At 45.8% G+C, this 23,670-nt stretch overlaps 1 protein-coding gene across 1 annotated transcript; it reads left to right on the forward strand.

The window, feature by feature from the left end:
• The first annotated feature begins 270 nt into the window (after positions 1-270).
• Positions 271-5,432, forward strand: LOC147852851 (GDSL esterase/lipase At3g09930-like). The gene is made up of 5 exons (XM_087333301.1): positions 271-328; positions 420-512; positions 586-798; positions 4,637-4,944; positions 5,082-5,432. The coding sequence occupies exons 1-5, from the start codon at positions 271-273 to the stop codon at positions 5,430-5,432; spliced, it is 1,023 nt and encodes a 340-aa protein (XP_087189427.1).
• The last annotated feature ends 18,238 nt before the right edge of the window (positions 5,433-23,670 follow it).

Below are 23,670 nucleotides of genomic sequence, written 5' to 3' on the forward strand. Positions count from 1 at the left end.
CCTATAACTAGTACATGTTCATGGTTACTCCTCTGTGGGTTTAAACTCTTTGCTTCTTGTGTGCCTCTTTTTGCTTGTTTATGATTAGAGTTTGGTAAAATTGAATTCATTGGTTGTTTATTGACACTTTTGAATGATTTCAATAGAGCTCATTAGATGCATTGATCCAACACTTTATTGTAGGTTGGCATATTCTAATGTTTTGAGCTGTTAGGATAAAAAAACTAATTTTGAGAGTTTGATCCTTCGAGTCTTCGTGAACAGCCTACGATGGAGTGGGTTGATCAAGCACTTTATTCTAGCATGGTTGATCCAACTGCTGATTCTAGTTTGTTGTAGGTTGATATTGTTTTAGTCATTATGATAAGAATAATAAAACTACTTGATTGTAACCATTATTTGAAGCTTGAAATTTGTAGGCATCACAAGGTGTGTCAACCTCACGAACATCTCAATGATGCAAACATCATTGTGCTCTTTGGCTTCTTCTAACCTGATTTTTTTCATATTGGGTAAGTGATTTCATCTTAAATTGCTACATGTGGGTTGTGGGACTATCAACATCATTGTGTTCTTATTGTGCAGTTAGTACCTTTATAAAATGTGGGGTTGCATATGATGCTTTGTTTGTCTTCGGAGACTCCTATGCAGACACAGGGAATCACGACAAGTTGGATTCTAGAATAAATTTGATTGGAGAGGCAAACAATCGGCCTTGGCGAGAACCATATGGAATGACTTGGCCAAGGTCTCCCTATGGTAGATACTCCAATGGAAGAGTTTTCACAGACGTTTATGGTAAGAGTTCACGCACTTGATTTGGGTTCTCTTCTTTCAACCAATGAAAATACGATGATAACAAGGCTTTTGTGTGCCCTTGGGATACTTGTTTATATGTTCCATTCTATCAAAATGAACATGCTAAGATTGTTTCTTACATGATTGAATATATTATTCCTCATACAAAACAACCATCAGCATGAGTTTGCCAATTTGACAACTCATGTCACAAACTATATGTTGTACTCGTGGAACATTTAGACCTTTAAAAAACTATGCATGTAGGACATGCACAAATCAAATAACACATAGAGACTATACAATTTTTTATCGTCCACGAGAAGATCAATTTTGACCTATGAGACCAAATAAACTGATAATCTTGTATGTGACTCCTTCCTAAGAAGGAGGATTAATAGTGAAAATAATGCTCACACTTTCACCCTTCTTGGTGGAAATTTGAGTATGACACTTAAATTATCATGCAAACAAGTATTCATATAGTATTCTTCTACTTCTCACAGATTATCTTATATGCTAAGCATGCTAGAAGTGGCATTCGTCGTTCACTGAGTTTCCCCATTATATATCTCTCATATCTTCATACTAGGGCAATGAGACCATGATGTTACCTCAACACCTAACATGTGTTTGCAATTTTGAGGAAATGTTAAGGCTCTTATGAGAGCTAAGGGTCATGGGGGTAGTAAGACATGGTTGAGTACATTCTAGCATTTTCACCTTATATTGGGGCTAACATTGAGGGTTAACATTTGTAATGCAACATTCCAATTTTGACATTTTAGCAAATTGTCACTTCATACTTGGTGCCTCTAGTAATCTATACTTGATGACATACTTCATATCATCACTTGAGAGCTCCTATAGATATTTAAACCATTTTATAATCTCAAGCACCAACTAAATGACAAGATTTTGCTCCTATTAGTTTTTCGTATCTTGTATCCTATTTTCCATGTCTATTTTGGCAATCACTTAAGTTCCATGTCTATTTTGGCAATCACTTAAGTTCTCTTACAAATCCTTTAAATCATTTCATAATGTCAAGCACAAATGAAAGGATTTTCCTCCTATTAGTTTTTTGTAGCTTGTATCCTTTGTTCCAGGTCTATGTTGGCAATCTATGATTGACGTATTGTTTACTTGTGTTGTATACGCTTTGCATGGTGAGTACCCTTATGGGTCAAGGACTTATTTTGAATAGCATAATAGGATAGGATGTTCAGGATTTAACTCCAAATTGTCCAAATTACCTTGTTAAAATTTGGCCCATTAATTTGATATAATAATTTCATTACATCATCTAAGTGTTGTATATCATCCAAAGTATATGAGAATAACATACCATCATTGACATGTATAAGAATATGAAAATAATCTCTTGTACAAGTTTTAGGTCATTTAATCATTCTTCTTTTGAGGCCTTGCTTACTATTTCTTTTAGATTATTAGTGCATAGGCCAAAGAGTGTGGGAGAGATTGGACACCTTAATTGACCCATGTTGCTCAAGAAGTACTTTGAGAAACCACTATCCAACTCCGATGTTGGCATCAACTTTCTTGACCTCCATGTTGGCATCTAACTTGCTCATATAAATGTAATATAGTTGTTTTATATTCATGGAACTATGATTTCCATCATATTTTAAGTTTATATAGGGAGGGCTTGAGCCTTATTACAATGAAGGGATGGTACGACAATTTCAGGAGTCTTAAGTATTACACGTTGATATAATTTTTAGCCTTTGATCACATCCTACTAAGGTTTCCACACATTTTTGACCAACCCCAATCCTTCCATGAATTTCTCTCACAACAATCATTGTGTATTGGCCCTCGATTGCAACATTCATTGGTAAAGTTCTTAAACATAGAGAGTCACTGCTCACTTTCACATGTCTATGTGAAATGTTATATTTTTGGTCTCATATGGCATATTCTCTCTCTTTTCTTTTCTTGTAATTAGCTTACCCTAGTGGCAAGTTGTTAACACTACAAGCATTGCGTCATGGGTTTGAAACCTAATTTTTCTCACTTCTCTCTATTGTATACTTCATATATATCTCTTAATTCACTAGATGCCGCTGTGGAATGTAGGGGTTGAACACACGCCCACCTGGTCTCCATTGGGCAACCTTACCAACTGAGCTACATCCATATGGCATGTTTGCTCTCTCTCTCTCTCTCTCTCTCTCCCTCTTTTGTAATTACCTTACCCTAGTGGTAAGTTGTTAGCACTACAAGCATTGTGTTCTGGGTTCGAAACCCAACATCCTCACCTCTCTATTATATACTTCTTATATATCTCTTAATTCACTAGATGCCACTGTGGAATGTAGGGGTTGAACACTTGACCACCTGGTCTCCATTGGGCAACCTTACCAATTGAGCTCTCTCTCTCTAAGTTCCTTACCCTAGTGGTAAGTTGTTACACACTATAAAGACATAGCTCTCTCTCCTCGTAAGTACTTTACCCTAATGGTAAGCTGCTACACATTATAAAGACATAGCTCTCTCTCTTCGTAAGTACCTTACGCTAATGGTAAGTTGTTACACACTACAAGCACTATGTCTTGGGTTTGAAACCCAATTATCTCACCTCTCTATTACATACTTCATACATATCTCTTTTTAATTCACTAGATGCCACTATGGAATGTAGGGGTTGAACCCATTACCTCTTGGTCTCCATTGGGCAACCTTACCAACTGAACTACATCCATCTAAGCTCTCTGTCTCTCTCTTAGTTGAAAAATATATAAATGACTAAACCCGGTTTGAGCAAGTTAAGTAGGGTTCAAGCCGAACCAAATCGCCAAACAATTTAAGTTTAAAATGGTTTGGTTGCATCTACTTCATATTCACTTTATTCAATCATATACGTGTAGGTCAATCAACTAACTTCCATTTTATTAGATGCTCTATGTTGATCACTCTTATCATTGTGTAATGTTATAGGGTAGCATATAGCTCTAATACCATGTTGAGTTCATGTGAGAAGGTCATGCAACACATGGAGCACATATTTTAATTTTGATGAGTGGACCGAGGATAGACTACATTTATATGTATAGGAGCAATTAATTCATACATGATAGTGGTCGTTAGTCAACACTTGTCGAGAGCGAGTAGTCGGTAAAAACTACAATTGTGGTACATGTACTAATTTGGACTTGTCAAGTTTCAATTACTTAATTACTTAGTAGATTTTATTATCAATCTGTAGGATATAGTTAAGTGATACAATATTAAGTAAAGACGAGAGAAATGGATAAAAACTAGTTTGATTAATAAAAAGGAGCTATAACAATGTGAAAATGCTTAAGGTTAGTAAAGCAGAATTAGGAGCACAACTCAACTAATGGTGAATGTAAGAAACGAAGGCGTAATTTAGATAACTTTGGCTATGAATAATCAAATATGTCTTTCTCTTCTACTTGCTTATGACTTAACGATGTTCTTCATTGTCAAACTTTTTTCCCTTGTCTTCTTATGCTCTCATATAGAGGGAGTCAAGATTGACAACTATATTAAGTATCGTGTATGTCACTCACATGTATGGTGTTAAAGTCCCATCAACTACATAAGTTCTTGAACTTGACATTGGAAGATACCCTAACACTTATTAATTACATTGTAGTTGATCCTCAGATCCTATATAATAGTAGGTGGTTGGGGCATACATTTACATTAGTTTTATTATTACAAACCTAATAGACAATCAACAATGAGCGAGAATATTTCCCAAGGCCAAAACCAAACATAACCAAGATAATGATGTCATTTAAATGTACTCAACAACATATTTACCTTCCTATTTTTATATCTCTTGCAGCATCTCGTTTGAACGTGGCACCACCAATGCCTTATAATATCCTTAACATCACCACTATCAACCATTCTAATAATAACACCAATTCTTCACAAGGACTTTGGGTAGGCATTAATTTTGCATATGGGGGAGCTGGTTTATTCTCTTCATCGGGTCAAAACTATCCTACAATTGGTAAACAAATTCAACAATTAAAAAAACTTATCGATGAAGGAATAGTGTCAAAGGAACTCATAGCAAAATCAATATGTGTCCTTGTCTTTGCTGGTGTTGACTACAGCCTATTTCTTGCAAGAAACCCTTTAAATTCGGTAAGTCTTACCTTTTCTCTTAAATGTTTTGCTTATTATGATCATTACATGTTTCATGCTCTTTCTTTATGTTATTATAAGTGCATGTGTTTTACCAACTCAAAGCTCATTTGCATATATTCGTTGATGCGATATAGATAAACACATTTATTAAGAAGGTGATCGATGAGATTGGAATTGAAGTAGAAGCACTCTATCAATTGGGTTTTAATGCTATCGCTGTGACTAATTTGGAGCCTGTTGGTTGTTTGCCCCTTGCAACGCACTTGAACAATTTTACGTCTTGCAATGAAACAATCAACTTTGCATTAAGCGTGCCTCACAATTTACAACTTCAATTTAAAATAGCTGGTCTACAACTCAATCATCTTACCACAAAGTTCATTGTCATAGACTTCTACACAGCTTTTCAGATTGCAATAGGTAATACAATTTCTAATCTTACTTGTTTTGAAATGATAAGGGGAGGAATTATATTGTGGAAATGACATGGTAACTTAGGATTTGTACCATCTATTAGCTCTTTAAGAGCTATCCGAAGTTATAACATAGTTAATTAAAGAATTTACAATTGCATTCAATTCGTTTACACGCATGTAGATGCAAGTATATAGCTTACTTTACATGCTAACATGGTTTGAGGTGATAGGTGCAAAATTTCCACTAAGGCCATGTTGCCAAGGTATTAATGGAGCTTTGTGTGGAGCCATTGACAACAATGGGGCACCTCTTTACAAAATTTGTCCTTCACCCCAACGATCCCTCTTTTGGGATTTAAGTCACCCCACTGATAATGGATGGGCAAGGATTTCCAATGCCGCGTTGGCTTTTGTATGAACAAGAAGTTCTTATAGTTTCATGATTCATGTAGGTATGGAAATAATTTTGTAAGTCTTTGTTAGGCTGAAAAAAAACTTGTTTGTATATAATACTTATGGCATATTTTACAAGCAAGCTTAAACAATTGTCCATTTATCTTTGGTAATTCAAAAGTATATTGTTGCCGAACACAAAATTATTCCGGTATCTATGCTAGGGAAATAGGGCATTTGAATCTAGAATATTGTCCTTTTTGTGTATTTACCATATCAAGGACAAAGCACAATGTAAAAAATGTCTTGATTTTGGGCTCAAGCCCATTTTCGTAGGGGCACATGCACCCATTAGTCGTCTTTAGATATGTGCCCCTACTAAAATGGGGAGTCTACGAGCCACTCTTGTAAATTATCTTATCCCTATTCTTGCTTCGACCTATGTTACTACTCTTGAATGTGTTTCCAATCATGTTTTTATGCAACCCTCTCACTTCAATGCAAGGTCACTACAAGTTGCTCGTGTATCCACTCCTATCCTAATTCCTACTTTGGCCTCTTTTCCACTATTGTGTTTTATTTTCTTGTTTTTGCTCCTATATCCCATGTCCCATTAACTTATATTAGTGTAAATACTCTCGGTGCCCAACGCGCTCACCCTTCCAAACTCAAAAGTAATCTATTAGAAGAATTAGTCTTGTTCATTAGGAGAAGAGTCCTTGATTTTCAATAAAGAACAGGAAATGGCCAACCACAAGATAATGTGTAAACTTTTTAACTTTATATATCATTGTTATCTCTTCTATTTCAGTGGTTGAATATATGTATACCACTTGAATGACATGGCAACTACAAATATGACAGGAAAATCCATCATCCCCTTTCTGGAGCATTTTTATGGACACGAAATTCTCACTCCCAATTCGGTAACCTAAGTATGTGAATGTAAGCCAATAGTGTCAAAATTTGTGGTTTTAAAAGAATCGTATGGAAAACATTATGGATCCAGAGAATATGATGGAAGGGCGAGTCAAAACACCATTGTGTTGATTCACTCAACTACACAAAAGGGTCCTAGTCTTGTGTTCAACTTGTTGCATGGGCAAGTTGTCACTATATTGCAATTCAACAACCAAACCTTATCTTTGACCTATTAGGTACGTGTTGTATGCAACAATGAAGACATCAACATCAATACTAAGGACAAAAAAGTAACATAAGAGAGTAGAACATATAAATCCATAGCCTTATAGTCACCCCAATGCAAAAGGAATGAGGCCTTTTGTAAAGAGCTACAAAAGGTAACTTTTTTAGTCATTTTTAGTTATTCTTTTAAGAGTTTTTGTCCCCTTAAGATCTAAATGCCCTCTCTTTGATACTCTTCAAAGTTAAGTGTTAAATGTACTTTGAGGTAATTCCTGATATCTCTCTTGTATGCATTTTGTGGTTATCCTAAAACTTTATTTTATTTTAAAACAAAACTACACCATAGTTTCCATTACCAATCCAATAAGCCTATACAAGGCATATAATGATACAATCTAGTGGGGGGTAAGATAGCAAAGAAAAGGTATATCCCCCAAGATGGCATAAGTGAAACCAAATTCCAACTATGGAGGAAACAACCATCGAGGGGGTACATATTGCCAAACCATTTTTTCATTTCTTTCCACAAAGACGAACAAATCCTTCCACTTGCCTTTAAATGATTGTTTCCTCACTATGTCATAAGTGATACAATCTAGTAGAGGGTAATATAGCAAAGAAAAGGTATATCCCCCACAATGTCACAAGTGAAACCAAACTCCAGCTATGGAGGAAACAACCATTGAGGGGGTACATATTGGCAAACCATTTTGTCATTTCTCTCCACAAAGACAAACAAATCCTTCTGAAAGATGATATCTTCATTACCAGTGAGGGAGTCATATTGACCTTTTAAAATTGAAATAAGCATCTACCAACTTCCTTCACACAATGAACAAGATTCTACTTTATTTGTTGAAACACATTTTTGCATTGATCTATCCAAATATTCCTCAAAATCACAGATGATATCGTAGCCCATACTATTGCATCCACATTCAACCGATTTATGGTACATCCTTAACTTGCCTTCCCCTAGTTTGAAGGGTAAATAATATATTTTCCCTTTCATAATTATGCTTATGTGGTTATCCTAATTAATGGAATTATGCTTGGATTAAGGACCCATGTTCTTTTTTCATTCTTTTTTCTTGTCTTAATGAGGCACTAGTAAGTTTGTAGTCAAGATAACCTTTAGAGAGAGGTGAGCTAAAGTTCACTACATCTAGATATGAAATGTAAGTGGCTTGAGATTATTTAATAACCAACCTTTGCCACACTCACATTCAATAGGGTATATGGTGGTTTGGACTCTTCTTTATGTCTAACACTAAAGACTTAGTGGGGCACTACTAAGCTCTTATTGAGGATAACATTTAGAGAGAGGTGATTTAGAGCTTGCTACGTCTAGATATGAAAAGTAAGCAACTCAAGAGTGTTTAACAACCACCCTTGTTTGACTAGCCATCAATAGGGTATACATCGGTTTGGACTCCTAAACAACCAATCTCCTAAAGGCAGCATAACTATGTCAAGACACAGACGTGTGTTTGGTGAAAGCACAAAGAGCTAGCATGCAACCTTTATGTTTGGTAACATGGTCTATTGTCGATCAACTCGATCCTTATACATTTCTTGAGAATGGATGAGTTTGATTGTTAAGTTGTAATTAACCTCCTTAGGAATCCTCACTCCAAACTTTTCCCTGGAAGGATTTGTTACCTAAAACAAGCCCCTCCGAATGGAAAGAGCAGAATTCGGATTGGAGTCCAAGGAGCAAGAACTGGATGGTAGAGCACGAGCCGGATCGGATGGATCCGAAGAAGAAGAGAGACCAGATCCGTAGCCGGATCGGCTTGAAGGCGTCCGGAGAGGTATCCAAAAGTGGACATATTTGTAAATAGCCCATAGTATGTATTAGTATAAATACATCTACGGTAAATCATTATGGAGTGTGCGTGTACTTCTTGTTGTCATTGTTACTAGATGCGTTGAGAGAGTGTGAGAGAGAGAGTGGTAACTCTGTAACCGTCTATAGATAAAGAAGAGCTAAAGGTTGTTGCCTCGAAGTCTCTTATTGTATTTCCCTTGATGTAGTGATTATTTGGAGTTTGTGGACTCCCGTGGTTTTTCCCTTTAGGGTTTTCTACGTTAAATATTGTGTCTCAATGATCTGTGTATTTTTCCCTATTTTTTGTTTTCATTCAATCTCTTGTTATTCTCTCATTGTTGTTTGAGAATAAGTTGTGGCCGACTCCATATATATATAAATATATATATATAAATATATATATATAAATATATATATATATATATATATATATATATATATCAAACTAGTATCAGAGCAATGGACGAACATCTCAGAGGAATGTTGAAGCTAACCGACGCCAACTATTATGTCAGGAAGTCGAAGGTGAGAGATATGTTGGTGTGCAAAGACCTTTGGTTGTCGGTGCAGTTCAGAGATGGAAAGCCATACAAGATTGATGCATCAACTTGGAAGGTTATGCATCTGAAGACGGCATCCGTATATAAGAGACCACGACAGACGTCCTTTGAAGAAGATCAACATAATGTTCGAAAACAATAATGTCGTCAACAAAGTCTCCGTATTCTGGAAGATTGTGAGACTCCGGTATCAGGATGGCTCCAACATGGCAGAGCATCTCAACGCATTCCAACGACTAATAAATCAAACCACCTCTCTAGAAGTACCTCTTGTCGATGAGGTATTGGCACTATTGTTGTTGGGATCCCATTTGGATAGTTGGGAAACACTGGTTGTCACATTGGGCAACGCTGGACTAGAAGGGAAGCATTTATCCCTAAAGACGGTGAAGTCGAGCCTGTTAAATGAAGAAACTCATCGGAAGGACAAAGAGTCTATAACCGATCCACACATACGAGCTGACAGAGTTATCGAAAGGAAAGAGGGTGCTCCAAAATAAGTGGGTGTACAAACTAAAACCGGGAGATGGCGGAAATCCACCAAGGTATAAAGCACGTATTGTGGTGAAGGGCTTCCAACAGAAGAAAGGAATGGATTTAGACGAGATTTTTGCCCTGGTGGTGAAGGTGACATCCATCCAGACAGCGTTGAGCATAGTGGCCAGCATGGACCTTGAAGTCAAGTAGATGGATGTCAAGACAACCTTTCTACATGGTCATCTTGAAGAGGAGATATGTCAAAAAGGAGAAGGAGAACCTGGTATGGCGGTTAAGGAAGAGCCTTTATGAATTGAAGTAGGCTCCCCGGCAATGGTATCGGAAGTTCGAATCTTTCATGGCTGACCAAGGATACCACAAGACGCAGGCCGACCACTATGTGTTTGTGAAGAAGTTTGACGGAGGAAACTTCCTCGTCCCCTATTGTACATGGACGACATGTTGTTTGTTGGATGGGACCATATCAAGATCGGAATGCTGAAGAAGGCCTTGAGCAAGTCTTTCTCAATCAAGGACATGTTTCCTGCAAGGCAAATCCTGGGGATGCACATAGTCCGAGATCGGTCAAAGGGGTTATTGTGGCTATCATAGGAGAATTACGTGACAAAGGTGCTCCAGAGGTTCGGTATGGAAAGCGCAAAGCATGTCAGCTCGACACTACCGACTAACAGTCAACTATCAGGGAGACAATGTTCGAAGACGAAGATGAAGACGGAGAAGACTGAGATTATGACGGTCCCCTATGCCTCAACAATCAAAAGCTTGATGTAGGTTGTCGTGGTATTCCGTGTGTATGTGTCGAACACAAGGTGGGATCATCGGGGTCTCGGACCAAGGATCCGGTAAGGGAAGAGAGATTATCCAAATCGGTGTGTGGATAATTTCGTTGGAGCGTGGTCCGGGCACGTATCCGATCCGGACCAGTCTCCGGATGCTAGATGATGAGCGCACAGGCTCGGGCACGCGTTGTCGTGTGGTTTTTCACACACGATATAAAAACTAGTAAAATAATTATTTACGATTAGCTTAATATATTGATATGGAAAGATAGATGTGTTCAAGAGCTTCATAGCGTATTTTACTACGCATAAAACGGATAAACAAGTATCAAGTTATGTGAGTGTGAAGTTTCAAGAAAAGAAAAGAAAAGACAAAACTTTGAGATATCCCAAATAGATAGGACAACATTGGAACCCAGAATATATAAGGGAAACCAAAACATATTCAATGTGTGGAGCACAAAATGTTCAAGGTGACTTGGGCTACAATGTGTGGTGTGCACGCTTCGGGCTTACGTGTGTATGCACGATTGTGTTTAACACTTCGGGCGTACGCGCATGTGCATGGTTGTGTTGACGTCTTCAGATGTACGCGCGAGTGCAAGTTTCGGGCGGATGCGTGTGATGCGTACACTACGGCGCGGTTGCGTGAACGTCTTTGGATGTATGCGCGTGTGCAAGTTTTGGGCGTATGCGTGGACGTTTTGGATGGACACGTGTGCGCGGACGCATGTGTGCACATGCATGGATGCGTACACTACGGTGCGGTCGAGACTTTTGCTCGCGGACATTCGGATGTACGCGCGTTGTTGTGAAGAAAACCGTCCACAAGCGGAATCGGTGCACAGGAGCGTAGGAGCCGGCTCTTCTCGAATGTTGTCCATAGAAGATCCTAGGCAGGTAGATTTAGTGGGTAGGAAGTAAAGGGGAAACGGCTCCTTCCTTGCCTATAAAAAGGAGGGAGACGAGAAGGGGGAGGGGATTGCGGAGAGTCGAGGACGAAGTGCTGTCGGTTTGCGTGCGAAGGCTTCTCTCTCTCTCTCTGGTTCGCAAACTCCATAGCTTCCTTCTGTGCAGGTTACGGGAGGCTCGCGCTGCTCCGAGGAATGCCCGAGTGCTTCCGACAGCACCTCCAACCTGCTCCTATCTTTTCTGTGCGTTTACGAACAGGCATCGGCATCTGTTCGCCGGCCTGTTCGGTTGTGTAACCGACTTCGTGTTTTTGTTGCTTCCGTGTTCTTGTTGTTTGTCTTTGTTAATACATACATACATTCGTGTCTCTCTGTGTCGCTGTCCCACTCGCGTCTTTGTGTTGAAGGGCCGTGTCCCTGTGAATCTACGCTCGCACGTAGTGGGTCTCTTGTCCCTTCTCTCTTGCTCTTCGGTACAGGACCCCTGAGGTCCCGCCTCATTCCACGCATCCGCGAGGAAAACCTCGACAACGTGTGCAAGTTACGGGCGTACGCGTGGACGTTTCAGACGGACGCGTGTGTGCGCACGCTATCGTGGAGAAAACCGTCCCTAGGCGGAATCGAAGAATATCGGGAGAATCGGCGGTGTGCACCATGTGCACTTACCCTGGTAAAAACGTGTGAATAGTAGGAGTCAAGTCGGGACAAAGAATCCCATGTAAGTCGGGATTTATCCCACACTGTAGCGCATCTCCCTCCTTGTTCTATAAAAGGAAGGGAGCGCCTCTTGTGAAAGGGCTGCCCATTTTTTAGTTGTAAGGGTATACCATTTTGTGCTTCTTTTCTAGGGTTAGTTACATTCTTTCCTTCTTCTCCTTCTTCTCCTTCTTGAAAACTCGGGCGGTAGCTATGGCGAAAAAGCTGTTAGGTTAACTCTTCCTCTTCTAAGCGTACCCGGCTCACGGCTGGGGTTGTATCTCCCCCCCCCTATTGTAGGTTTGCTCCTGCTCGGCCTCCTGTGCAAGACCCCGCTCGGTGCGACGAGCCCGAGAGCTCCCCGACGGCGGCTTGGCGGTAGACTACTGTTGCGACCTAGCTTACCTCAGTCCAGCTCAGAGCCGGAGTTGTAACCCACTCTTGTAATCATATATATATACAGGGTTGTGCATATTTGTGTCTCTATTGGTGTCGGATGCTTTCCCTTCCTTGTGTTTCCTGTACATAAGAGGTGTGTGTTGTGTCGGTGTTGCGCGCGTGTTCTCTCTAGATCTCTTCCTCTCTCGCTTTTGGTAGCCACCGGTACGCGTCCAGAATCGCTTCGGGTCGCGCCACAACTAGTGCAGCCGGGACCGGAGAGAAGTCGGCTTCCGACACCCCATCACTTCCTCGTCCGAGATCCCCGTGGTCACGCCCCTCTTCTACACGTACGCGCGTAACAACGCGACATATTTGGTGAACCCGAAGTGAAGGGTGGCAAGGGATTATGGAGCTGGAAGAAGACGACTTCAAGCAACTTTTTGTCGAAGCGGTGAGGGAGTTTGGACGAGCAACAACAAGACAAGAGTCAGCGCAGCAAGCGGTGGAGCGAGTGGTCGAAAGAGTCGGCCGTTTCAACAGGGACCAGGTCCCATTCTACTTGGAAGCCTACAACGCGGAAATGGAGGAGCGAGACGTAGACGAGTTGTTGAGGCTGGAATTGTTCTGTCGAGTCGTCGTCCGTATGCATGCGGAGGTGAAGGAGCTCCGAGAAGCTCATGGTTCGTGGGAGGCCTTCGAAGAGGCGCTCCTGCAGGCATATGGAAGACGTTGGAAGAGCTGGGGACGATGCGGCTTCGACCAGTGGATAGCATCGGCGAAGACCCACCGGGGTGCAACGAAGGCGTTCCGAGAGTTCGAGCGACGGCTTGCTCGGCTCCCGGAGCAGGAACAAGGTTTGGTGGGGGCGGACAAAGTCCTATTGTTCGTCAAGTCGATCGACCGAGCGGAACGAGAGGCTGTCGGGATTGAGCTCGAAGATGATGACGGAGCGAATGGGCTTACGGAGGATTGGTCGAAGGTCGGAAGGGTATGCCAAAGGCTAGATGACGAGCAAGCCGAGAAGGCTAAGAGGAAGGCGTGCGACGGCGTGCCATCACAGCGGGAAGAGGCCGGACGGCAAAGAGAGTCGGCAAGGCTTAGCGTTGGGGCCAGGATTGTGGAGGCGTACACAGCTCTGGAGGCAATGCTCGAGGAAGAGGAAAGATCGAGGCCGCAAGCCGACACTGAGGAGACAAACTTGCCCCAAGAGATGGCAGAAGATCGGTACTGTTAAGACTGAGAGAGAGAAAGAGAGAAAAAGAGATAGAAAGAGAATTATTATATTGAAGCGTAAAATGGATTACAAAGAGTAGGCTACAAAATGGCGTTGAACCAATTTAGGTTTGGGATGGGTGGTAGATCCTTATTTATAAGTAATAGAGAACACTCTAGAATACTCTAGGTTATCCTAGAATGTAGAGTAATCTAGAAGATCTCTAGAGTATTCTAGAAGGTTCTAGTGGTATAGAACACTCTAGAATATTCTAGGTCATTCTAGAATGTAGAGTAATATAGAATATTCCTATGATTATTATTAGATTTCATATTCTAGAGACTATACATATAAGAATATTAATACAATGGTTAAGGATTTGACATGTGTACAACAAGGTCGTGGGTTCAAATCCTTTCGAGTCATAATGTGAGTGTCATGATCCTTTTGATGCATGATGTGAGTGTTATCATGACACTATCCCCCTTCTTCGACGACACGTCTCACGGGTCGTAGGGTTTGTATTAGGACCTGGTTTACAAGGATATTGGCGATGAAATGCATTGACGAGTTCTGCAACATTGGAAAGATTTGCGGGGGGTATAACCTAGCCAATCGACTAAGTAATACAGCTTGTTGCGCACGATTTTAGAATCGAGAACGGCAGCAACTTCAAATTCAGGCCCATCCAAGAACTCGATAGGTGGTGGAGGTGTCGTAAGTCGGCCCGGAATTGAACTTGTAGTATAAGGTTCCAAAAGGGATACATGAAACACCGGATGAAGATGCATGTGCGGAGGGAGGTCAAGACGAAATGCAACATCACTTATCTTACCAGTGATCATGTAAGGGCCAAAACGTTGGTAATCCAATTTACTGCAAGGTCGAGTAGTCTTGATGTTGTGTTGGAGAAGCCATACATGATCCCCAATGCGGAACTTTTTTGAGGAGTCTAGACGATGACGATCGGCAAACCTCTTGTGTGTAAATTGAGCATCGTGCAAATTGTGGAGAATGTTAGCTTGAATTTTTTGGAGGCGACTAAGACGATCCTCAGCAGCATGGTTTGTAGGAACTTCTGGATGCGCATTCATCGTCCACCGAGGGTGACAGCCCGTTGTCGAGGTTTTCCTCGCGGATGCGTGGAATGAGGCGGAACCTCGGGGGTCCTGTACCAAAGAGCAAGAGAGGAAGGGGAAGAATCCCTCTACGTGCGAGCGTAGATCCACAGGGACACGGCCCTTCGACGCAAAGACACAAGTGGGACAGCGACACAAAAAGACACGAATGTATGTATGTATTGACAAAGACAAACAACAAGAACACGAAGACAACAAACACGAAGTCGGTTACAACCGAACAGGCCGGCGAACAGATGTTGATACCTGCTCGTAAACACACAGAGAGGAAGGAGTAGGTTGGAGGTGCTGCCGGAAGCACTCGGGCATTCCTCAGAGCAGCGCGAGCCTCCCGAAACCTGCACAGAAGGAAGCTATGGAGTCTGCGAACCAGAGTGAGAGAGAGAGAGAAGCCTTCGCACGCAAACCGACAACACTTCATCCTCGACTCTCCGCGATCCCCCTTTCCCTTCTAGTCTCCCTCCTTTTTATAGGCAAGGAAGGAGCCGTTTCCCCTTTACTTCCTACCCACTAAATCTACCGGCCTAGGATCTTCTATGGACAACATTCGAGAAGAGCCGGTTCCTACGCTCCTGTGCACCGATTTCGCTTGTGGACGGTTTTCTTCACGACATCCGCCCCCACCTAACCGCGCATCCACCGGCATGCGCCAAATTGAGTTGGGACGGAGAAAACCGGCCCAACCTTCATTCCTCGCCCTTCGGTTCTTCCTCGGTTTCGGATCGTTCGTCGTCGCGGTCCAAGTCAACCGGATCCGGCTCGTCGTCGTGGCGCTTCTTGAACGCTTTGATCCGCTTCCCAGCTACCGGTATCGCCATTCTCGTACCGTCGAGTTCCGCCAGATGGTACGTCCCGTTGTCGTTGGCGCTTTGTACCACGTAAGGCCCGAACCACCTTTTTGCGAACTTCCGTGTCGCTCGGTGCTGGTTGTCAAGGCTGTTGTCGTAGACTAGCACCCAGTCACCTTCCTCGATCTTCTTCGGTCGGAGCCGGTGCGTTCGGTCGAACCGAGCTTTGTTCCTCATCCTTGCTTCCCGAAGCTTTTCCGCGGCCTGCTCCACGTCCTCCGGTCTTCGCTCGAGCTGTCGTATACGCGCCACCAGCAGCTCCTCCCGACTCATCTCGTCTCTCCAGTCCACGGTTACCCATGAGGAGATCATACGTTCCATCGGCATGATCGGCTTCTGCCCAAACATGAGCTCTGCCGCCATGAATCCGGTTACCGAACTGTGCGTAGTACAGTCAACCCACAACGCGTAAGGCAGCAGTCGTGGCCAGTTCCCGACTTGCCCTCCGCATGCCCGAACTAATGCCTTGACGATCGGTCCGTGTCCGCGCTCCACCTTCCCATTCGCCTCCGGATTGTACGCAGTGGTAAGCGAGAGCTTGACTCCTAGCCGGTCGAACAGCCCCTCGTCCTCTTCGGCGTCCAACTACCCGCGATCAGCCACGATCTTCCCAACGCACCCGTACCGGCATATCACGTCCTCGATCAGGAACCGACATACGACCGCGGTCGTTTTGTTCTGAAGGGCTCGGCCTTCCACCTGGTTCGTCAGATCTTCCCGAGCCAGGACCAGATATCGCATTTGTCCTACTCCCATCGGCATCGTCACCAGGTCTACCATCCATTTGAAGTGGATGGTTGGAGGGTACGTAGGGTGAAGCTCGTCCCGATGTCGGACTACGGAGTGCATCTGACAGCTCTAGCAAGTCGTCACGAACCGATGCACATCTCGGTACTGTCCCGGCCACCAGTACTTCCCCTTTATCTTCTCGAACATGGCCCACGTTCCACGGTGTCCGGCCCAAGGGCTGTCGTGGTAGGCCGTCAGCAGCTCCTCCTATTCTTCCTTCATCGCCACCACCCGGAGCGGGACACCGTTCCTCTTCTTCCGGTGCTTCCATAAGTATCCGTCCCGGAGGAAGAATCGGTAAGCTTTCTTCCGGATCCGGTTGGCCTCGTCCTTCGTCCATGACGCATCCGGCGTCATTGTCCTCAAAAATCCACCGATCTGGAGCCGCTCGCCATCATACCTGCTCTCGTCGAAGTCGTTAAGTGCCGGAGTGCTCGTCCCATCGGTCGTTACGTACGCCGCCTCGAAGAAGTCCACGCCGACTTCTTCGTCCTCCGAAACCATGCCGCCCTCGTCATCAAACCTCGCCCTCGAAAGCATGTCGGCCATGGCGTTGTCCTTTCCGGAAATGTGTCGTATTTCCGGGTCCAGGGACTTGATGTACGCTATCCACCTGAGCATCGCCAGGTCCGATGTCGCGCATCCGGAAACCATGGCGAGAATCGGCAGGCAATCCGTCTCGATAACCACTTCTGTCCCGATCAGGTAGTCTTTGTCGGCCTTTACTGCCGAAACGATACCCCAGAGTTCGCGTTTAACCTGGGCGTACCCTCGCTGTCGTTCACTGAGGACCTTCGCGCCGAATCGGATCGGGAACCGAATGCCGTCCCCGTCTTCTTGGTTGACGACCCATCCGATCCCGGCGGACTCGTATCCACCGTTATGTATACTGGGGTGGCCTTCTCGTAGACAACCTTCTGGGGCGCCGGTGGTGCCGCAAGAGCTTCCTTCAGCTTCCGGACCGACTCCGTGTGCTCGTCTCGCCACTCGGATTTTCGCCCTTTCTTCAGCAACCCGTATAGCGGCTCCGCAACGTGGGCGTAATGAGGGATCCATATGCGGTAGAACGCGCATGCCCCCAGGAACCTCGGAACTTCCGTAACCGAGCTACAATCAGTCTTCATCGCGGAGATGGCTTCTACCTTTGCCGGAGACGGCTTCCGGCCATAAGGTCCACATAGGTGTCCGACCACCAGGATTTCAGATTGCCCGAAGGCCGATTTCTCCCCGGAGAAGGTGAGCCTCGCATCCTCTAGCCTCCGTAGCACCTTCTCGCAGTCGTCGATGTGTGTCGCCACGAATCGCCGGCATCCGTCCGGCCCGACTGTCTCGTCCTTCTCCTCCTCCGGGCACCCCTTTATCGGGATGTCGTCTAGAAACGGCATGGTGATGTCCGGGATGCAATCCCTCAGTACCTTGTTCATTGCATTCACCATGTGGGCCACGGAGTTGGTCCCTCCTTGTGGCAGGGTACACATTCGCACTAGGCCGAGGGGAGTTCGCATCATCGTAATATCTCTGCTCTCCACGGCTAGCTGGAACTGGTCGTACCCCGAGTACAGATCACCGACCGAGTAAATCGACCTTCCGGCGAAGGCCTCCGCGAACTCGTCTATGGTCGGTCCGATTCCTGCGTTCCGAATGGTCACTCTGTTGACCGGCTGCAGGTCTTGAATGAAGCGCATCGTTCCGTTTTTCTTTGGTACGGTAAACCATCGGTTCGAGTATGGGGCACTCGACGGTTCGAGAATGCCCATATCTACTTTCTGCCTCAATAGCTCCATCAACTTCGGGATGTGAGCTCTCGGTACCGGAATCGGCTTGAGATTCCACGGCACATGCGGTACCGTGAATATTACCATTGGTTCCACGATCGTCGGGTCTACGCACCCGATGTCGTCCGGTGAGAATGCGAAGGCTTTCCCGTGCCTTCCGAGCATTCTCCGAAACCAGTCTTCCTCCGCCGGCAGTAGGAACCTGCCCCCACCGATCATGAGCTCCCGGAGCGTCCCGTCGGTGAAGGTGTGTCCTATGCAGGCCGGATCTCGTAAACTAGGGTCCGACGCAACCCCTCTGATTCAAGACTCGCTGCCCTCCGGTAAGGGTGCCGCGATCGGCCTTACCTTCTGGTCCACAGTCTTGTACTTCGTGCTAACTCGGGCCGTCCGATCCGACCCGAGCCCCCGACTGAAGTTCGCGATGACTTCGTACATCTCTTCGGAACATACCGGTATCGTCCGGTCTTCGTTAAGGTCTTCTCCGGCAACCTTCCTCAGCATCCCCAAGGTGTCGTCGAGGGAGACCGCCTCCACGGCCCCGCTGATTTCCTCGTCCGGGCCGAGAACTCCGCACGCTCGAAGTCGCACTTCCGCCCTTGTCTTTTCTCGGCCGACGATGCCGACTATCATGCACCCTCCGTTGTTGGAGAAGCAGAATTTCCTACTTATCGTACAGTCGTGGGGTCTTTTCCGAGTGTCCGGGCTGTCTCGGCCCGACGCCTTGGCAGCCCTGTCTAAAAATCCCCTCGGTTTTCGCCACCGAGGGATTCGCGGTTTCTCTCGTGGTTCGGTCGCACCGTCAGAAATTGGACCGAATGGCGCCCGTCCTGGCTTTTGACCCTCGCGTAGGCCGAACCGTTGTCCAGCACCTTGGTCTCCATTCGCGCCGCCGTGATATATGGTTTGCCTAATATGACCGGGTGCGAGGACGTCTCCTGTACGAAGAAGTGCTGGTCAATCTCGACGTCGCCGATCTTGACTCGCACGTTCGGGCAGGCCCCGTGCAGTTCCTAGGTGGCGCGCGTCGCCGCCCGTATCTTCCACCCGTGCTTGGTGTTGATCGGCCACTTTCCCTTCTTAAGAAGACCATGGACATTAGGTTTATTTCCGAACCGTGGTCCACCAATGCCACCACCGGTTCCTGAACATCTCTGATCTTTACTGGGGTCTCCGTGGTCGCTCGGGCCCAGTGTGGCCTCGAATAGTGGCTCTCCGCCCACTCGTCTTCCATCGCCATGTCGTCGATGTGCGTCGTCCGCACCTCCACCGGTCTTTCCGGTTCCGTCTCCGTCGACAGTCTCTTCCGTTTCACCAGGTCCACAATGGAGTCGTGGAACTCCTTCTTGGCGATCCCTAGCACCTCCCGTAATGACAACTCCACTTTGCTATCGAGGATCCGTTCTTCCAGGACCTTTCGTAGGTCCGTAGTCCTTTCTATTTCCGTCCCCAGTCGGTATCCGCCCTTCCTGGGGTTATCTTGCGAGCCGGACCCACCGGCATCGTTCCGTCGTTGCCCGAATCGGGTCTCGTACCGTTGTGAGGGCCCGGCCGCTCCGGCTTTCCCCACTCGCTTGTCTTCTACCAGAGCCTCGTAGTTCCGGCAGGCGGCTTCTACGAAGCCCGTCTTCTCCTCGACCGGATCGCCCCACCCGGTTATTTCCCGGACCCGTCTCTCAGCACGGTCCGTTTCGTCTTTCCTTAGCCGTGCGCCGGCAAGACCTTCCAGCATTGCCGACCAGAATCCGTCTTTGCCCCCGACCCGAATGTCGGCCGACGCCGAGTCGGGCCGCTGCCTCTTCCATCAGTCTCTTCATACCTCCTCGCCCGTCGTTTCGGTTCAGGGCCCTCCTGGTGTCGCCGGCGTGCACCCGGCCTACCCACAGGTACACCACCCGGTTCCTCAACGCCTCTGCGAAATCGCCGCAGTCCTTTCGAATGTGGCCAACCTCGTCACACCACATGCACCTGTTCCCCGCTGCCGGCCGTCAGTCACGAGCCGGTTCGCCGCCTTCCCTTCGAGTCTGGGCGATCTGGAGATCTTTTATCGCCCGCGTCAACTCCTCCAGCGCTGCTCCTCCGGACGATCCATTGACCATGCCGGTCGAAGCCGGACCGGTTTCAAGCCATTCCCGGGTTTCTTCCCTTCGCACTTGCGGTGCTAGTTCAAGCCTCCTTGCTGTGACAGAGCCCGCACCGGCCGCCCCGTTGTTAGCCCATTCTCGTCGTTTGTCGAAACGGCCACAGACTCTCTTAACCGCAACCCAGTCGGTTGTCAACCCGTCTTCGGTTTCCAGCAAGGAGCCGACTTGATCTCTGTCCCGCTCGTCCACCGACTTGACGAACAATAGGACCCGGCTCGTATCCAGAACGGTTCGGTCAAGCGCCGAAAGGCGCGCAAAGCGTTCTTCGAACTCCCGGAGGAGTGCCGACGCGTTTCTTCCCTTGCCGGGGGACTCCACCCATTCCATGAAGTCCCGTTTCGAAAGCCGGAGCGCGTCGTCCAGCCCGTATTTTTCTAGGAGTTGTCCTTCGAACTCCTCCCAGGTACGGCTCTCCGCCCGCACCTTGAGCACCTCCACATGGATGCTCGGCATCGCCACTCGAGGAAACCCGACAAGACGCCTCTCTTCCGGAATGTCCCGCATCAGCATTTCTGCCCCGTAGGACGCCAAATACTTCGTGGCATCCTTTCCGCTGAACCGGCCGATCGTACCGACGACCGCCTCAATGGCTCTGTCGAGGGCGCCGGAGCCCTCGCGTGCGCTCAGTATCCGATCCACGGCCGAAGCCATGGCCTCTGCAAGATCCGACCCTTTCATCTTCTGCTCTTCTGCCGCCTCTTTCACGTCGGGTTCACCAAGATGTCGAGGTTTTCCTCGTGGATGCGTGGAATGAGGCGGAACCTCGGGGGTCCTGTACCAAAGAGCAAGAGAGGAAGGGGAAGAATCCCTCTACGTGCGAGCGTAGATCCACAGGGACACGGCCCTTCGACGCAAAGACACAAGTGGGACAGCGACACAGAAAGACACGAATGTATGTATGTATTGACAAAGACAAACAACAAGAACACGAAGACAACAAACACGAAGTCGGTTACAACCGAACAGGCCGACGAACAGATGTCGATACCTGCTCGTAAACGCACAGAGAGGAAGGAGTAGGTTGGAGGTGCTGCCGGAAGCACTCGGGCATTCCTCAAAGCAGTGCGAGCCTCCCGAAACCTGCACAGAAGGAAGCTATGGAGTCTACGAACCAGAGAGAGAGAGAGAGAAGCCTTCGCACGCAAACCGACAGCACTTCGTCCTCGACTCTCCGCGATCCCCCTTTCCCTTCTCGTCTCCCTCCTTTTTATAGGCAAGGAAGGAGCCGTTTCCCCTTTACTTCCTACCCACTAAATCTACCCGCCTAGGATCTTCTATGGACAACATTCGAGAAGAGCCGGTTCCTACGCTCCTGTGCACCGATTCCGCTTGTGGACGGTTTTCTTCACGACACCGTATTTGCGAAAAATGGGGAATATCCTATAGAAGAATGGGCTGAGTTGTTGTAAGCGAATTTCGCCAAGTGCAAAAAAGCAACCCAATCATCTTGTTGATAGTTGATGAAACAACGAAGATATTGTTCCAATGTCTGGTTGGTACGCTCTGTTTGGCCATTTGTTTCAGGATGATAGCCCAAAGAAAGCTTAACTGAAATGTGGAGAAGTTTGAAGAGGTGCTTCCAAAACTTTGAGATGAATTGTGGACCACGGTCACTAATAATATCATCCGGCAAACCATGATGCTTAAATACCTCCCGCATAACGAGATCAACCGCCTCTTGACTAGTAATCGACTTTGTACATGGCAAGAAATGTGCCATTTTGGTAAATCGATCAACCACTGTGAGAATTGCATCAAAACCTTTTGAAAAAGGGAGATCAGTAATGAAGTCCAAGGATATAGACTTCCAAGGAGTTTCCGGAATGGGAAGTGGTTGTAGTAAGCCATAGGGTCGGTGACGAGGATTCTTTGATCGACAACATATATCACAACTCCGAACATACTCCTCAACAAAATGCCGAAGGCGAGGCCACCAATAGCGTCGAGAAATTAATTCTAGAGTCTTGTGAACTCCAAAATGACCAGCCATTGGTGAGTCATGGCAATGTTGCAAAACTTGTAGCCGTGGGGGACCATCAGGAACATACAATAAATTTTGTCGAAATAGAAAACCACCATGCCAATAGAACTGACAATAGTCATTACGAGGATTTTTCGACCGTGAGCAAGAAGCACAATCCGGGACGATATGATCCAAAACATCCTTGGCGAAATCATCAGTGGCCATATGATCTTGAATGGAATCAAGAAGAGTGGAATTTTCAAGAGTTGTTATGGCGTTAATTACCATTAATCGTAATCGATTAGGACCCAAAAGGATTTGTTTTTTATGCTCAAATGCAGGTTCCCCTGGACGAAGTTCCATATAAGAGCGCCGAGAAAGAGCATCTGCTTTGCCTTGCTGCATCCCAGGGCGATATATGATGATAAAATCGAAGTGAGTCAAAAATTGCGCCCACCGGGCTTGTCGCCGACTCAAGACTCGAGCATTTTGGAAATAAGTCAGGTTCTTATGATCATTGTAGACAATGATCTGCTGAGAAGAACCTTCTAGGAAATGTCGCCATTGTTGAAACGAATCCACGATTGCAAGAAGCTCTTTATCATGGATCTCATAGTTGATCTCTGCAGCTTCAAACTTTCGTGAATGAAAGGCAACAGGGTGTAGTTGTCCATCATCTCCAGTCTGCGAGAGGACACCTCCTAGTGCAAAATCGGATGCATCGGCTTCGAGGATGAAGCGTTTTGTTGGGTCGACATGTGCTAAGATAGGTACCATTGTAAATGCTCGTTTTAAGCTTTCGAATGTCTCGGCTGCATCTGAACTCCATATAAATGGTCAATCTTTATGTGTGAGCTGAGTAAGCGGAAGCACAACCTTGGAATAATCTTTAATAAATTTTCGATAAAAATTTGCAAACCCGAGAAAACATTGCACATCACGCACTGAAAGGGGCGTTTGCCACTCTAAAATTGCTTGTACCTTCATGGGGTCCATAGCAATACCATTTGACGATACAACATACCCCAAAAATTCCACTTGATTCTGGCCGAAACTACACTTTTCTAATTTTGCGTAGAGACCATATTCTCGGAGTCGACGCAATACCTGACGAACATGTTCATCATGCTCCTCTTGGGTCTTTGAGTAGATTAAAATATCATCTAGGTAAACTATAGTGAAGATATCAAGAAAATCTCGAAAAATATCGTTCGCCATATGTTGGAAAACAGCAGGTGCAT

Source organism: Azolla caroliniana, unplaced genomic scaffold (assembly GCF_043228905.1).
Source record: "Azolla caroliniana isolate FFs.n. ecotype wild unplaced genomic scaffold, voAzoCaro1.0.p SCAF_17, whole genome shotgun sequence".
NCBI classification, from domain to species: Eukaryota; Viridiplantae; Streptophyta; class Polypodiopsida; order Salviniales; family Salviniaceae; genus Azolla; species Azolla caroliniana.